Genomic DNA, 16,772 nt, shown 5'->3' with positions numbered 1-16,772 from the left:
TTCTATTTCTCAAATCTGTATATGCTATGACTGGAACAATGTAATTTCCTGAACAACTAGCATATTCAATTCCGTTCATCTGTTCTCTGAAATCAGAAGAAAGAAGTGTGGTTATAGTTGAGGAACTTGAAACTAATGCATAATACAATTTGTCCATAACTCTTAAGCCCCAACCAATTGCTTTCAGCAACTAAAGTTCTTTACTATCACTTACTGTCCTTCTTAATAAAGGCACATGCATGTATTAGAAGAGCTTCCATCAATAGATAAGAGATGACAACAAAGAAGCTACTGTGACTTGGAGCAAAAGATTTTTAAGCAGCAGTGTTAGGTACTCAGAATATAAGCGCTGAGGGCAATGTCAAAAACTTCAAAGTGATGGGTAAGTAGCATCACCCTATTTACGAACAGTTTGAAAGTTTTTAGGATAGTACATCTCTATAAGCCTTGAAGGCAGTATTAATATTTTGAATTCTGAACCTACCAGTACTTTTTAATTTACTCTGTCTTGTGATCCTTAAACCAGAAGCAATAATGGATTGCATTTATAAACATGCCAAGATCATTATGTGCAGTTCTGTTCTGCCTGTTGTTGCATACGAGGACTAGGAAACTAACTCAACATTCACTTCAGGAGACAAACAGAAAAGGGCATACAGTAGGCCCCTGGTTTCCACTGGAGTTTGGTTACAGGTTTCCCCATGGGTATCAAAATTAATGGATGATGAAGTCTCATTATATAAAACAGCATAATAAAATTGTGTCCCTTATTTTAAAAATGGAAAAATCAAGGTTTGCTTTTCAGATTATTTTATACACACACACACACACACACACACACACACTATTTTTTTAAAGCAGTGGATGATGGAATCTGTGTATGCAGAATCAATGGATATGGAGGGCTGACTCTATTTGATTCCATCCTAAAACCATATCCTAGAAATTATCATAAAAACAAAATGTTTCCCTTCTTCCTAAATCAATTTGGAACTATGAGACAACAGGAATATTGACACTACACCATGAAAACCCTTTCCCAGAGGACATTCAAGTCATTCAAATCACAACAAGCTCAGAGAGTAGAGCATTATGATTTTATTTACACAACTTAGGGATCGGAGTATACTTCAAAGATTAAACCCACTATTTTACAATACAATGGCCACTCATTGGATTATATGACTTCTTCCTGGTGCTTTATAAGTGACTGCAAAACCACTGCAAATTACAACTATGGCTTAAATGTTCCCAACTCACTTTGATACAATGTACTTGTACAGGTTGTAAATATGCATTACTAAATATTTAGTATAGATAGCATGGGTTTCTCTACATAATCTGATTCTCTGCCCAAAGTGACCAAGTGAAACAGTAACAAAACTGAGGTCAACAGTCAAGTGATGTCACTTCTCACTACTACATCAGTCTATTAGGTCATGCAATTATTATCGAAACATAGACATCTTATAAATTCATTCCCTATGTTAATTATATCCTCAGTTTTATATATTTTCTTATCAAGATACATGATTTTTCAATTTACCCTTTTCAATGATGCTATTGTTGTCTGATCATCCTGAGAAAGTTTCAGAGCAGTAGCCACTTTAGCAGAGTTCACCACAATTTCTGCATTCAATTCCCTGCATTTTGCCATGAGACGCTTTTCATTCTCATAGGACTTTTTCAGTACTGCATGAAGTTTCTCATATTCCACACGGAATTTTTCCAAGCTTTGATCTCCTGTAAGCTCACTGATGACTTCTTGGAAGTCTTTTTCCAAGGCTTCAAAGACATTTTCTTCTATTGCAGGCTTGTCATACCTTTCCTGGATAAAAGGAAAGGGAGAATCTATCAGACAGTCACCAAAGGTATCCTGACAAAGAAAATGCCTTACACAAAGATACTGGCACAATAGCTCCAAGATAACCATCTTAGATTAAAATTTCTGTGATTCTGTAAATTTTGCTCCTACCTTATGATGCTTACATTCAATCTGTTTGAAATGCACAGCCCTTTATGCAAACAGAGTCTTTGGAATATCATTTCAGGCATGAAAACAGATGATTAAGACAAAAACCCGATTATTAAAAATGATCCCAGTGTTTGTATCACCAGTCCTAATGCTTATGTCACAACCAACTTGCTCTGTTGATCACAACATGTATTCCTTGAAGGTGCTGTTTTAAAGGAAATTCTTCTTCATCACAACAGCAATTATCCTGGGCTCAAGATAAAAGTATTACTATCATTCTTTATACTTCAGAACTACCAACACCCCTAATTTTGTAGGAATGGAAATGATCAAAAATATTCTTTAAATGTTTGAAAAACTTGTTTTTTGAGTGTTCAGAAACCCTGATGAAAAGAATAGCATTTTCTTCTCAAGAATTAATATTTTTGCATTTAAATATTAATTTCCATGTAAAAAAAAATGCTGTTCCCGATGCAGAAAATGAAGTTTCCTGCGTAAAGCAACAAGTGGATTTTGTGCAGAACAAGTCCCGAACTGAGAATAGCCTTCGGAAACAGGGTGGTTTTTTAAGACTTTTTCACAGCACAAAGAAAATTGCTGAAACTATTCCCTGCTCCCTTCAAGGTTGGCCTAAGTACCCTTAAGGCACCCTACTTGGCTGGGAGACCCAAGTCTGCACCTCTGGGCTCCGCGCTTGAGTCGTGGATGCATCAGTGCGCCAATGACGCACTGATGACATCGTCTCCATGGGCCAAAAAGAACCCGCTACTGCAGCGTCCCTCCAGAGGGAAACTGGGTGCCTCCAGCCCATCCCATCGGGGCGGTCTGGAGAGACCCTTAAATTCTTAACTTTTTTTCCTCCAGGAGCTTATTTATAGGAATTTATCCATAAAGAATTCCATGATAGGAAACTCTAAACAAATGGGCCATACTTTTGAAAGTCCATGGATAAAGCTGGTCTGCATGTGCCTTAAACATCTTGATTCTACCATGTAGCATCTGTTTAGGGAAGGATACAGAATATATCTCTCTTGGACTTCTTCTGGAAGTCCTGTGGTATCTTCACAGAAGCCTACGAAACCTGGGCTCTTTTTAAGTTTCCAGGGCTCACAGTGTAGACAAAAGCTTGAAATCAAACATGTGACTACACAGTGTACATAGGGATCAGAAACCAATGAGTCCATGTGACCAGATACATATAGATATATCTCATGAACATCTTCAGATTTATATTATGGAATATATTATGGAATTTATATTATGGAATATATCTCCAGATTTATATTATGTAATATATTCCACTAATTATATAAGTGAGCAAATGATTTTACTGATTTATATTGGCAAGTATAAATTAGGAGCTTAACTGAATGTCTGCAAAACATTCTGTCATTCTTAATTGTCATAATGTACAAACCAGTGACCTGGCATCTCTACCACATGCATACTTATATAGGCTATTATTATCCAATTACATAGCCTAATTGCTTTATGAACCAGTTTGGATTAAGTATATGATCTTTTGGAAGATACATGGCTAGGAAATTCTAAAATATCTAGAGAAGGACACTGTGCTAAAAACTAGCCTTAGAGTGGATATCTTTTCCATGTGTCATCCTTCTTTTCCATCATTTTTAAAAAAATTCTTAAGCTATTATGTGGAAGTAATCTATGTTAAATTACATTCATTTTAAAGCATTGTTTACTTTTTTCAAAGATAAATTGGCCTGAATTAAAGGACTAAATTCTTCCAAATAAGTCACACTGATCACTAATCATTACCCTATCTTCAACTAAGTTATTAACAAACATTATTTTCTCATTTAACTAATATCTTTCTGAGTAGACAAAATGTATATTACTATTGGATGACCACTTGTATGATCATCTCTGAGTTTATGACCCACACACTATAACTCACATCTGACTATAAAGGTGTTGCTGTTCATAATGCTTCTATTCGTAATAGTGTTTTCAGTTCATGATAAATTATTAACTGACAGAAAAAATGTGAGTAAAATCAAACTGATGTAAAAATGTTTTGTGGACTAAACAGAGTAGCAAGGCTGCCTCTGTTTTATTCTCCCAGTCTGAGTTATTCAGACCATAAAGCTTAGTTTATTGTGCCCAGGTTTACCCAGAGTATCAAGAAACACAGGCTGAGAACATTTCAATTAAAGAACAAAACTAAGAGAATGTTTTATGAAATGATAGGAAAACTGTTTGCAACAAAGTGAAAAGGGCAGATATATTAGAAAATACAAGAATATGAGTTCCCCTAGAGATTTTCCTCCAGGAAAAGTAGAGACCCACATGCAACATTTCTGAAAATAGGAGTAGAGAATTTAATTGCTGAGGAGAGAGAAGGATCTCTACTTTTACTGGAGGAAAATAAAATACAGTGGACCCTTGTTATCCGCTGGGGTTTGGTTCCAGGAACCCCCATGAATAACAAAATTCGTAGATGCTCTAGTCCCATTAAATACAGTGGCATAGCAAAATGGTGCTCCTTATATAAAATGGGAAAATCAAGGTTTGATACTTGAAATTTATCCTTTTAAAAAATATTTTCAAGCCGCGGATGCTTGAATCCATGTATAAAAAAATCTGTGGATTCAGGGGGCCAACTGCATTAACAGGAAGAGCTGGACCTGCCATTCAGCACAGTACAATGCTTGTTTTAGGTAACTGATTCAGGATGTCAGAAAGGGGCAGTGACATTGATTATGTAATGCATTATGACTGTACTTTTAATGCAAGGCAGGCACTTGCGGAATATCCCGATTCAAGTGCTAAATAATAACATGTAGTGTACACACCTTGATTTGGGTTAAGTGGGCACCACTTGCTGTCATTTCAGGCAGCAAAAAATACTGGACCAGTTGTGTTTTTAATAGATGCTGGGGGGGAACACAACAACATGGGCTATGTGACAGAGCAGAAGGAAAGTGAGACTATCAGTTGGAGATGTAAGGACTAAAACCAGGGAATGGGAAATAGAGACTTTAAAGGCGGCAGAGGGAGAAAGTGAGTACATTAAGTTGGATTAGCTCAGGTTCCACAGTTCAAATGTTTTTGTGATGGCACTGGGGCTGGATGGGAGGATGCTTTTTCCTCTGTGATCTGGTACCCATGTTCTTTTGTGCAGCTGTGCACAATGTAGCCATGCTGTAGACTCTTTTCAAGCAAGGGCAATCATGGTTTTCAAGCCTGCAATAGAAGCAAAGGTGACCACTTCTTACATTTTCTCTAACTGCAAAATGTGGGAAAGGGAGGAAGAGGAAAAGGAAAATTAGGATGAATGAAGACATTAAGAGATAGGACTTTATCCCACAGGGAAAATTGAGGGTTTAAAAAGTGATGTATCACATGAAAATCATGCAATCACGATTAACATTTTCACTCACATCATGATTAAAGAGGCATTATCCCAGGAATAAACAGACAATAAACAGGCAATATGCAGCAACAAATTATTCCCGGGATTTCGTTGTGAATTATTTGTTGCTGTTTTTTTGCCTATTTATTCCTGGGACAACAGCATTTTAATCGCGACATTATGTGAATTTCCCTATATGATAAAGTCCATAGAACAAGAGGGGCTGGACAACAACTTTTCGATAGCATAACTCTTTAGATATTTATGCAAGACTAAGTGGAGTTTTTACTTCCTAACAAGATATGTTTAGCATGCAGACTTAGGCCCGTTACAGACCGCCCCTTAGGGGCGGCCTGTAGGCGCACCTTTCCCCGCCGGATCGGGGCCTCAGCGGCCAGAGCGGCAGCCGCTGAAGCCCCAATCCGCCGCTTTCCGGGCTGCAGGGAAGCGGCAAAGGGCCCCTTCCCCGCAGCCTGGAAAGGGGTGTCCTTGGGGCTTCAAGCCCCAAGGACACCCCGTGGCGGCGGGGAGAAGGAAAAAGGGGCCGTTTGGCCCCTTTCTCCTTTGGTCCGCTGGGCGCAGCCGTCTAAAGGCTGCGCCCAGAGGACCAAACCAGGAAGGAGCTCCGAAACGGAGCTCCTTCCGGGGTCGCGGAAAGGGCGCCCTAGGCGCCCTGCCGTGCCCCCAATATGTCACAACCGCGCCGCCTCGTTTGGAGGCGGCACGGTCGTTACGTATCGATGGTGGCGGCCGTGTGGAACGGCCGCCACCATTTTGTGTGCGCGGAGCGCGCGCTAGGGTTAGGGCGGTGCGGAAGCACCACCCCCTCTTAACCCTAGTACGCGCTCCGCACGTACTTTTTAGCCTGTCTGTAACGGGCCTTAAATTCTTAACTTTCTTCCCCCCCAGGAGCTTATTTATAGGAATTTATCCATAAAGAATTCCATGATTGGAAACTATAATAGGTTTTTTTTCTCTCTCATTTATTCATTTGAAGAAATAAACTTGTTCCAGATTGGCAACTGCACAGAAACCTATTTGCTATGGCAGGTTTTATTTTCCTGTATATATAAAGGGGTATCCAGCTGCACATTAGAAGAAAGCCCATTATTATGACAGTGGTTCCCAAACTCTGGCCTTCCAGAAAACATGTGTTGACTATTTAACAAATGCAAACAAAAATCCATCAATGATACCTTTATTGTCCAACCAAAATGCACAATATACTTGCTGCAAGGTTTCTTTCTTTTTTTTCCAAATAATTTTATTAGTTTCTTCATCAAAATATAACACTACGATATTGCTTTATGAGTGATAAAAAATAAAATATTATCTAAGTGTGTGTGTGTATATATATATATAATGTCATACAATATATCACATTGATTCAAATACTTCCTTACTTCATTCCAATTCTGTATAACCGATATGAACTAAATCATACTTTCTGTAAAAATTACATAAAAAGATGTCTCTATATGATAATCTTATTTATATCTTTAATACCATTATTATTATGATTATGTTTATTTATATAGCGCTGTAGATTTGCACACGCTGTACATACAAACAATAAAATAGATTATCATCTGCTTTCTTGGTTTATCTTATTCTAGATATTATGGGCTTCTTCATCTGGCAAGATGTTATGAAACAAACAGGAGAAAGAAAAGAAAAGAAAAGAAAAGAAAAGAAAAGAAAGTAGGGGGGGAACCCAATTGGGTATGTAAGGTCCAAAACACACTGCAGAAATAATCCACATGGAGACTGCTTTAACTGCCCTGGTTCAAGGCTTGGGAAATCCTGGGGACTGTAGTTTTGTGAGACATTTAGCCTGTTCTCTGTCAGAGAGAATTGTACAGTACTTTGTAGTTGCCACAACAAACCACAGTTCCCAGTATCCCCAAGCCTTGAGCCAAACTCAAAGTGGGTTATATATACCTGCAGTGTGTTTTGGACCTTAGTCAGGTGGCTTTCCAAGTATTGATTATTCCTTTGGACTTCAGCTCCCAGAATCCCACTGTATTAAGCAACCTGGCTGAGGCTTCTGGGAAATGAAGTCCAAAAAGAGTTAAGAGGACCAGAGCCTGGGAAATGGCTGTATAATAGGAGATATAGAGGCAAAAGACACTGGGACCTTGGCTGCCAGAGGCTGCTAAGGGACAAAGGAGTGGAGGAAGGGGCTCACCTCAGCCATTTCGGGGAAAGCAGCGCAGCCCCCCAGAGATGGGAAGGGAAGGAGGCTGAGGGCTGGGCCTCTGCTCCTGGCTCGCTTTGCGCTGCTGTCTGTGTACCAGGCCGCCGCCTCCGTCTCCTAGCAACCGCTGCTCCACTAGAGCCAGGCCTAGGACCAGGCCTCGAGTAGAAATGGGACCCAGGGGAAAGGACCCGAGGGGAGGCAGTGACTCTGAGGGTGGCTCTCACTCAAGAGGTCCAAAACACACTGCAGACATAATCCACTTTGAGACCGCTTTAACTGTCTTGGCTCAATGCTGTTAGGGAATCCTGGGAATTGTAGTTTACAATTCTGACATAGAAGGGTAAATGTCTCACAAAACTACAGTTCCCAGGATTCCCTAGCATTGAGCCAAGGCAGCTAAAGCGGTCTCAAACTGGATTATTTCTGCTGTGTGTGTTCCCGCCCCACTTTTCTGTCGTTCTCCCTGTATTATAGCTTGTTATCTAAAGTAAACAATAAATAATAATGGCTGCCAGATGAAACAGACACATTACTTATTGTTTAGCATTGAAGGCATATCTCTCTGGATCCTTCAATTGTCTATTATTCCATTTGCTTTGTTAAGTGTTCAAGACTAGAAAGATTAACAGTGGGGCAGACTATAGTTTAGCTTAAGGCTATTGCTGTCTCACATTTGTAGGGCTATTTGAGTTCCCTAAGGCTTCATTCAGCCTTTCTTTAGGAAACAAAAATATGGAAATATCAAAAATGTCAAAGCCATGCCTGTTAGGGTCTTATTCAGGAAGTAGTTTTCCTATTCAAGTATATAGTGACATAATAGCATATTTTCTTTCTTTTTTGTTGCTTTTTTTATATAATGTTTGATGTTGTATTTTGCCTTTGTTATATATGTTTGTAAATATGTAATGTAGAATATTGTGTTTATGTAACTATTTCTGTTTTGTGTTTATATTTGTATTTAATAAAAAAAATTAAAAATAAAGCAGTCTCAAACTGGATTATTTCTGCAGTGTGTTTTGGATCCAGGCGTCCCAAGCACGAAGGGGGACAAAACGGAGGACATCCGAGGAGAATGTAACCAAAGAAAAGCTCAACACATTCCTAGAGAGATAAATCCATGCTAATAGTAAAAAAAAATGAAAAACAGTTAAAATCATCTCATGAAAACAGTATAAAATGAGCATTAAAAATATACAAACAGTTAAAACATAACTTAAACACACACCTTCATTTAAAACCACCTTGTTGTGACTATTAATCCTGCTACAAATGGAGGATGTCTTGGAATTCCTCCTGGACAGAAGGTGGACATGGAGGACATGTTCTGGAAAAGGAGGACCTCTGGTCACCCTGGTCTCATCCACCAAGGCGTAGTAGTTTCAATGCTGAACTGGGACTCTAGGGACCAGGGTTCAAATACCCGCTTGGCCATGGAGACCCACTGGGTGACCCTGGGCGAGTCATACTCTCTTAACCTCAGAGGATAGCAATGGCAAACCTCTGAAGAAATCTTGTCAAGAAACTCCCATGACATGTTCACTTTAGGGTCACCATAAGTCTTGGGTGACCAGGTATTCTTCTTTTCCAGGACATGTCCTTTATTTCAACCTGCTGTCCAGGAAGAATTCCAAAATATCCTCCATTCTGAGCAGGACTAAGAAGTATGGATTTACATTTCAGTACTAGAGTTTTTCGTTTTTATTTGGCCACATCCTCGTTTTCCTTGCATGTCCTACATTTTGTGGTGCCTTGTCCTCCTTTGTGGTGAGGACATCTGGTCACACTGCATAGGTCAGAATCAACCTGAAGGCAAACAACAATAAGCTCAAACTGTCAGTGCTCCATGACTGTAATATATATATTAGATTTCTATTCTGCCTTTCTTCCAAAAAGCACAAGGCAATGTAATTATTATTATTATTATTATTATTATTATTATTATTATTATTATTATTATTTATGGCTCTCTTACTAGTTTTTGTCCTTGGAAGAATGTGGGGACACAGAAGCCATAGGGTTGCCACAGTTAAAACAGAAGAGGTTCATGTGCAGAAGAGGGAATTCCAGCAAGAGTTGTTTGTTACTTGGTTGCGTGATAAGCAACACCTGCTGAAATTCCCTCTTTTGTACAGCCATTAAAGATACAGGAGTCATCTCCAGTGTTTAGTCACAGTTCTAACCTAACACTAGTTAAAAACCCAGTGACATTCCCAGCAGAATAAATCTCACAGACTATTATGTTTGTGTGTGTGTGAATTCAAGTTGCCTGTCAGCTTACAGTGACCCCATGAATCTTGTCAGGTTTTCTTAAGCAAGGAATACTCAGAGGTGGTTTTGCCAGTTCCTACTTTTGAAATACAGCTCGCCGCATCTGTTATTTGTTGGTGGTCTCCCATCCAAGTACTAACCATGGCTGACACTGCTTTAGCTTCCAAGATCATACAGGGTCTGGTGACTACTATCCTTCTGGAAATCACTCATTCATTTCATATATCTATACACTACCTTTCAGGGCAAGCTCACATTCCAAGCAGTCTGTATATTTACAAAATGATATAAAATACAGCTAAAAGACCCTGTTATAATAAAATCAGGAAGCAGTCTAAAAGCATTACAGGATATCAAAACAAGGTAAAACTTAGGAAGGAGGGAGGGAATCAGGTGTATTCTTAACCAACTGCAGTTTGTGAACAATATAAAAAGGCAATTCCATGTATACAATATAACCATGTTGTTGTTATGTTTCTTAACATCAGCTCAGTTTTGTAGTTCATCCAAATTGTTATCAGGAGAATGGACTGTTCTTAGGATGGCTTCATCCAGCAAAAGCTCTAGTTCACCACCTTGCTTTCTGGCTAGAGGTTCATTTTTAGTTTTGATATATATATAATTAAGGGAACCCTGAAACTTAGATGAAGTTTCCAGAAAAAGAAACATATCCCTGGTTTTATTTGTTCTTTGCATTTTGTTGTTGGTTTCTGGATTTTTTGTGGGAAAATGGGCAGGGTGCAGTGATATATAATTATTTCTTTCATCTTGGAAACATTGGTTATTACCATTTTATACTATACAGTAGATTATTTCAATTTTGAACTGTGCAGATGTTAATTAGGAACCTCACGTTTTGTATATTTTAAAAAGGGTCTGTAGTTTCAGAGAATGGGTCTGTCACTTCAGGTAGCTTGGGCACCAGGTCTATCAAGATAAGCAGAATTGATCTCTGAGAAATCTATACAAGATTTACATCTTTTGTGTCCTAGGAAGTAGACATGATGTCCAGAATGTGTTTTCCATCTGCAGCTGTAGCACTCTATTTTCTCTGATTCCCTTCATGCCATGTAATGCCTCTCTCCTTTAACAAATTGCACTGCTGTTACCATCAGCTTCACATCCCTATCCATCCATTTCTCTTCCAAAAGCCAGTACACTGTGAGTTTTTCCTTGTAAGAAATTTTCAGAAGCATCACCATCAGACTGGAACAAGCAGCATTCATCGGAGTAGCTTGCTGTTCCAGAAAGCTCTTCTGGAGAACAGTACAGAGAGTCCAGTTATGGCAGTCTCAATAGAAGTGTTCATTCTACTTTGGTTGGATGTGCATCTTTCTGTATATAGAACAATGAATAAATACATTTAGAATCAGAGGGAATGTCTCTCATCTCTGCATACCCCACTACTAGTGTACAAATAACTACATAACTAAGAACCCAAGTACTTGTCGGATTACTTTCTCTCAGAATAAGCAAGATGGGATTTAAGATTGGCTGGGGAAATTGTGGAGGAATGAGAAAAGCCAGTGGAAGGGAGGGGGATTTAATTTGAGCCACAAAACAGAAAGAGCACATGCCTTAATGCTAGACTCAGCCTGGAACAAATTTAATTCACTTTTAATAGGTTTAAATGCAAGCAGCAGAGCATAAATGGTTTATGGATCAGGCTGTAATTAACATTTATGAAGTGATTGCACACCCTGTGATAATAAACTTCATAACTAGAATCTTAATTTATGTTATTTTTATATATTCTCAGAAACATTCCCTTTTACTGAACAATTTGCTTCCATTCTATTTCAGAAACTATATCCAGGGAAGTACATTTTATCAAAATCCATATGGCTCAAGAGCTTATTCTACTGATAGAAATATTTGTTCAGTTTTTCTTTATCTTCTCTTCTTTTGATCTTACTTTGTAGAGATTCTTTGCCAAAATGTATTATCTAGCAGGCTTCCGAAATGTCTTGATTTAACTAAAAATTACATTAAAATCCACATTAATTAATTTGATCACTCTCTGTTGATTTGATGTAGATGACATTGCTTCTTTACACGGCTATCAGCATCCAATCTACATTGTGTGAACTGAAAATATGCTCAAGGTCTCTTTCTTATTTTTATTTTTATTTTATTTTTGCCACCTTTCACTCAGCATGGAACCCAAGGTAGAAAGAATTAAAAGACATACTTGGCCCTGAACAGATGAGCTAAAAGAAGCAGCTTCCAGCCACTTTGGGGGCATGGCATTCAACCAACACATGCCTCCAACACAGCCCAAAACTGCCCTTTGGACCAGAGCAAAAAGAAGCTGGGATAATCCAGCTCCTGGCAGTGCTGAGTGGGCCCTGTGGCCATGGCCCACTTTCAGAGCAGGCCATGCGGTAAGTGTGGGCCCAATCCACTTGCAGCTGGAGTGGACTCAGGCTGCTCTTTCTCACCCGTCTGGCAAGCCTGTCAGGTTAGTTTGGAAAATCAGTTTGCCAAGGCATCTTGTAGCACCTTTGTGATTAACAGAAAGAAAGAAGCTGGTAGCATGAGCTTTTGTACCTGACGAAGTAGACTCCTGTCTATGAAAGTTCATGTTAACAGCTTCTTTCTTTCAGTTTCAGTCTCAAAGGTTCTACAAGATGCCTTTGCACATTAAAAAGAAAGAAATTACTTACTGGATAATCGATGAAACTCTCCAAACAGTTAAAGACAGACAAGAAGCAAAAGTAAAAAAGTGACAGAAACAGGGCCAGAATCCATGTTGGTTTCAGAAAAGGAAGAAGCATGAGGGATGATATTGCAAACATATGCTGGATATTGGAACACACCAAAAAATTCAGAAGAAAATCCACCTGTGCTTTTTAGGTTATAGCAAAGAGTTTGATTGTGTAGCTCAGGAGAAATAATGGTTTCCTCTATGAGTGTGCCACATCTGATTGTCCTGATGCAAAGCTATACTCTGGACAAAAATCTACTATCAGGACAATATAGATAAACAGAATGGTTTTCCATTGGAAAGGCAGTCAGAAAGGCAACATTTTGTTACCCAATCCATTAGGGTAATAAATAATAAATAATTTGATTCAGAGAAAGAGGTATAAAAGTTGAGGGGAGGAACATCAACAATTTAAAATATGGAAACAACACCATATTACTAGCAGACAATAGCAAAGACCTGGAACAGCCATTGATGAAAGTTAAGGAAGAAAGTGAAAAGGCGTGGTTACAATTGCATATTAGACAAAATTTATGACCACAGATTATTTACATAACTTAAAAGTAGGTAGTGAAAATATTGAAATAGTTAAAGGTTTCTTAAATCTTGGGTCAGTCACTAATCAAAATAGAAACTGCGGTGAATAAATTAGAAAATCATTTAAGACTCGAATAGGCAGCTATGAAGGAACTAGATTAGATCCTCAAAGATAAAGACATTAAATACCAAAATCAGGATCATCCATACCATAGTATTTCTGATTTTTCTATATGACTGTGGAAGAGGGACAGTAAAGAAAGATGACAGGAACAGAAACAATTCATTTAAAATGTGGCCCTAGAGGTCAGTACCTTGGATACCAAGGATACCAAGACAAATTATTGAGTCCCAGAGCAAATCAAGATTGAACTTTCACTAGATGCCAAAATAAACAAACCAAGGCTATCATACACATGAGGCAACACGGCTCATTACAAAATGAGATAATGTTTGGTAAAGAGAGGAGGACCACATTGCAGGTAGATTAATTCAATCAAGGAAGCCACAGCCCTACGTTTGGAAGACCAAAGCAAGGCTGCGGGTGACCAGGACTCAAGGCAGTTTCTCATTCATACTGCCAAACTTTGAAGCTGACTTGTCAGCAAATAACAACACAACAAAGATTACCATACCTTATACTGTGTAAATAATGTTTGTTACAGGCATGACCCATCATGCATAATAACTGCCATTTCTTGACATTTTGGAATTTAAACAAACATTAAATGCTCTTAACACAATTATGTTAAACCAAATGGGTTTTCCTTAATGGAATTTGATTACATTTTTAGAAAGCTACTATGCCTACAGCTATCTGATCAGGCAAACCTGAAATTCAGAATGAGTGGGAAAAGAAAAGAAGGCATGTCATGAGTGATAAAGGAAGAATGCACACACCATTTAAAAGGGTAAGATAAGAATTCACATACAAGTTAATCTTTTGTCTACTAAATAACTATCACAGCTTATCTGGAAAAATCTCAAATGTCTTCGTGAAAAGAAGAGTAAAAGGGAAAGGGGGGGTAACTCTTTCAAATGGACCTACAAACAGTGCAGCAGAAATAAGGACCCCTCATCTTAATAGACAAAGCAACTTTAGCCTCAGCCATCCATTTTGCCTTGCTTCAAGGGCTAACCCTCAGCTCTTCCTATTGGTCTTTGTGACAGTCCAGTCCTGTGCTTCATGAACCACTTTTCCAGGAGACAATTGAGACAGTTTTGCTCTTCCTTTCTCTTCTCTTGTTACGTGCCGTCATTGGTCACTGTCATGCTTCTTTTCTTATCTCATGAAAGGAAAAGGAAGGAGTAATTAGTTTATCTCAGAAAAATATGGAGAATGAACTCCCACTCCACTCCATATAAAACCACAGTGGGTTTTTATAAGCTCCATAGCTTTCTTCTATGAAATGAAATGCACCAGCTCCTTAAGACAAAAAAACAGCTGCTAATTCTAAATGTAAACATGACTGTGGGCCACTGCTTTTAATTGCAGTTAACACCAAGTCATTTTAAGCTTTAACGCAAAGGACTTCCTCTTCTTCATACTCTCCATTAGGAATAGGACTTCTCCAAATATTAACTTTTAACTCATCAATTGTACTTTTTTTACTCCACTTACTGGATCTTAGTGCTTCAGGCTCAGAACTGGACTGGAACATCTGAAAAGCCTAACCACCACCACTACTCATGTTTTAAAATATTAGTTATAGAGAGAGCTTTCATCTCTTTCAAAATATAACAGCCTCCCTTTGATCTCACTGTGGTTGTCTCATTAGTGATGAAATAACTGTGTGCACATGCCTTGAAGTTGCCTGAATTTCATAAGGTTTTCTTAGGCAAGCAAAACTCAAGAGGTGGATTTGCCACTTTCTTCCTCTGAAATAAACCCTACAGCACCTGGAATTTGTTGGAAGTCACCCATACAAGTACTAACCAGGGCTGGCTCTCCTTAGTTTCCAGGTTCAGGCAGGATCTGGTGCCTTTAGGGTATTTAGGCACAATGAAATAACTGCAGCCTATTAATTACATGATGAAATAACTGCAGCCCTATAATAATGTAATTATGGTATGGTCTCAATGATGTGCAAAGTTTTTAGAATGAAGATGGCTCTATAAAGGTGCAAAGTGAGTGAACACAAAGCAAAGTAAGAGCTAAATTAAATTGCTCATCCCAACTGTGAAATCAATTGCAGGATGTTAAGAAAACACACAGACAAATCCTATAATTTCAGCTGATCTGCTCCAGTTGTTACTAGCAAGTGAATTTAGACTTAAGAGATTCAGATACTAGGTATTGCTTACACTATGGATCTGGTCACCCAAATTCAGACCAGCAGCATTTGGATGGTTGTTTGGTAAATGTGTTAGTTCTGTGATGTGTGTCAAGGTAAAATTGCTATGGCTCAGATGAAGTTCAGTACCACTGAAAAGGCAAACTGTGGAAAGGATTCACTGACCATTTCTAAGATATGAACAAAAAGTGCTTGCTTATTTTAATTGCAAGAAACACTAGGTGGCACTATTCAGCTATAGAATTATAGTTAAATTGCTTAGCTTCCTCCCAACTTTGTTCCTAAAAATACACACCCTAAAAGCACTTGAAATGCATTAGCCTTTCTTGATATGGATAACTCTTACATCCTTGATCATTCTCATTTTTCTAATATAATTTCTTCGTTGTTTCTTATTTGAAAAACAGCTTTCTTTAAGCTGATTCACTGCTAGAATTACAAAAATAAATTGATACACTTCATTTACTTTCTAAGCTATTAAGCCTGGCCTATTTTATTCTTTTGAGTCATTTCTTAAAGGGGCACACTACCTTGTCACACTATATGTATTACAGTTTCTCCTGCTATTACAGTTTTAAACCTGCTCTGCATATGATGTTTTCTACAGCAAGTAATGTGATAGAATACATCCTTTCCTGACCTATTTGTTGATCGGGAACCATTCTGTGTCTCCATATTCTGTTCTAATAGTAGCTTCTTGTCCTGAGTACAGACAAACATAATTGATATTTAAATAATTTATTTGTAACACGGGGTAACGCATTGCCGCTGCATTGGCTTTTCAGCAAGAAATAGATGGAGAATCTAGGCATGGGAATTAAAACTGGAGGGAGGAACTCATGCAACCTGACTGAGTACCACAGTTTTATCCATTGCCTTTACTCCCACATTACAAGTTTGATGGGACAGTAATGCAGAACAAATGTGTAGTATTTGTTGTTGTATTTGATGTCAAGTCAATTTTACTCAAAGTGATTCTGTGAAAGAGAGACCTCCAACAATCCTGGCCATTAAGAGCCTTGCTCATGTCTTATACTCTCAGATCCATGGCTTCCTTGATTGACTGTATACATCTGTATTACAGTTTTACACTGTACTTTCATACCTCATTGCTGTGGGCTGTGTTGAGATAAGAAGCTTAACAACAGTCCTACAAGGTAGACCACTGTTCATACTACAGGCCAGAAGTGTTGCTGCTGCTGCTGGTTTAGATGCTTATTCAAAACTCCCCCATGCCAATGGACAATCTATGGCCCAATCCACACTACAGAAGTAATCCAGTTTGAAACCGCTTTACCTGTGCTGTCTCAGTGCTAGGGAATCCTGGGCATTATAGTTTATTGTGGCACCAGAGCTCTCTGACAGAGAAGGCCAAATGTCTCACAAAACTACAGTTTACAGAATTCCCTAGC

The 16,772-nt window shown here is 38.5% G+C and overlaps 1 protein-coding gene across 3 annotated transcripts in view; it reads right to left on the bottom strand.

The window, feature by feature from the left end:
• Positions 1-7,764, bottom strand: part of CFAP58 (cilia and flagella associated protein 58) — a 119,419-nt gene extending 111,655 nt beyond the window's left edge. For 2 of the 3 annotated variants that reach the window (XM_089509843.1, XM_089509847.1), the window contains exons 1-2: positions 4,795-4,961; positions 1,547-1,828 (exon numbers count right to left, since the gene is read on the bottom strand). In XM_089509843.1, the coding sequence (XP_089365969.1) occupies positions 1,547-1,828; positions 4,795-4,830 (318 nt within the window). In that variant the 5' untranslated portion in view covers positions 4,831-4,961. Of the gene's footprint in view, positions 1-1,546; positions 1,829-4,794; positions 4,962-7,542 lie in introns of those variants that run through there. The other variant, XM_089509844.1, reaches the window with a different exon arrangement.
• Between the last annotated feature and the right edge of the window lie 9,008 nt (positions 7,765-16,772).

This window comes from Sceloporus occidentalis, unplaced genomic scaffold (assembly GCF_023333645.1).
Source record: "Sceloporus occidentalis isolate IW3139 unplaced genomic scaffold, rSceOcc1.0.p SCAF_2, whole genome shotgun sequence".
Lineage (NCBI taxonomy): Eukaryota > Metazoa > Chordata > Lepidosauria > Squamata > Phrynosomatidae > Sceloporus > Sceloporus occidentalis.
Note: the sequence above shows the minus strand (reverse complement) of the source record. Positions and strands in the feature narration are given on the sequence as shown.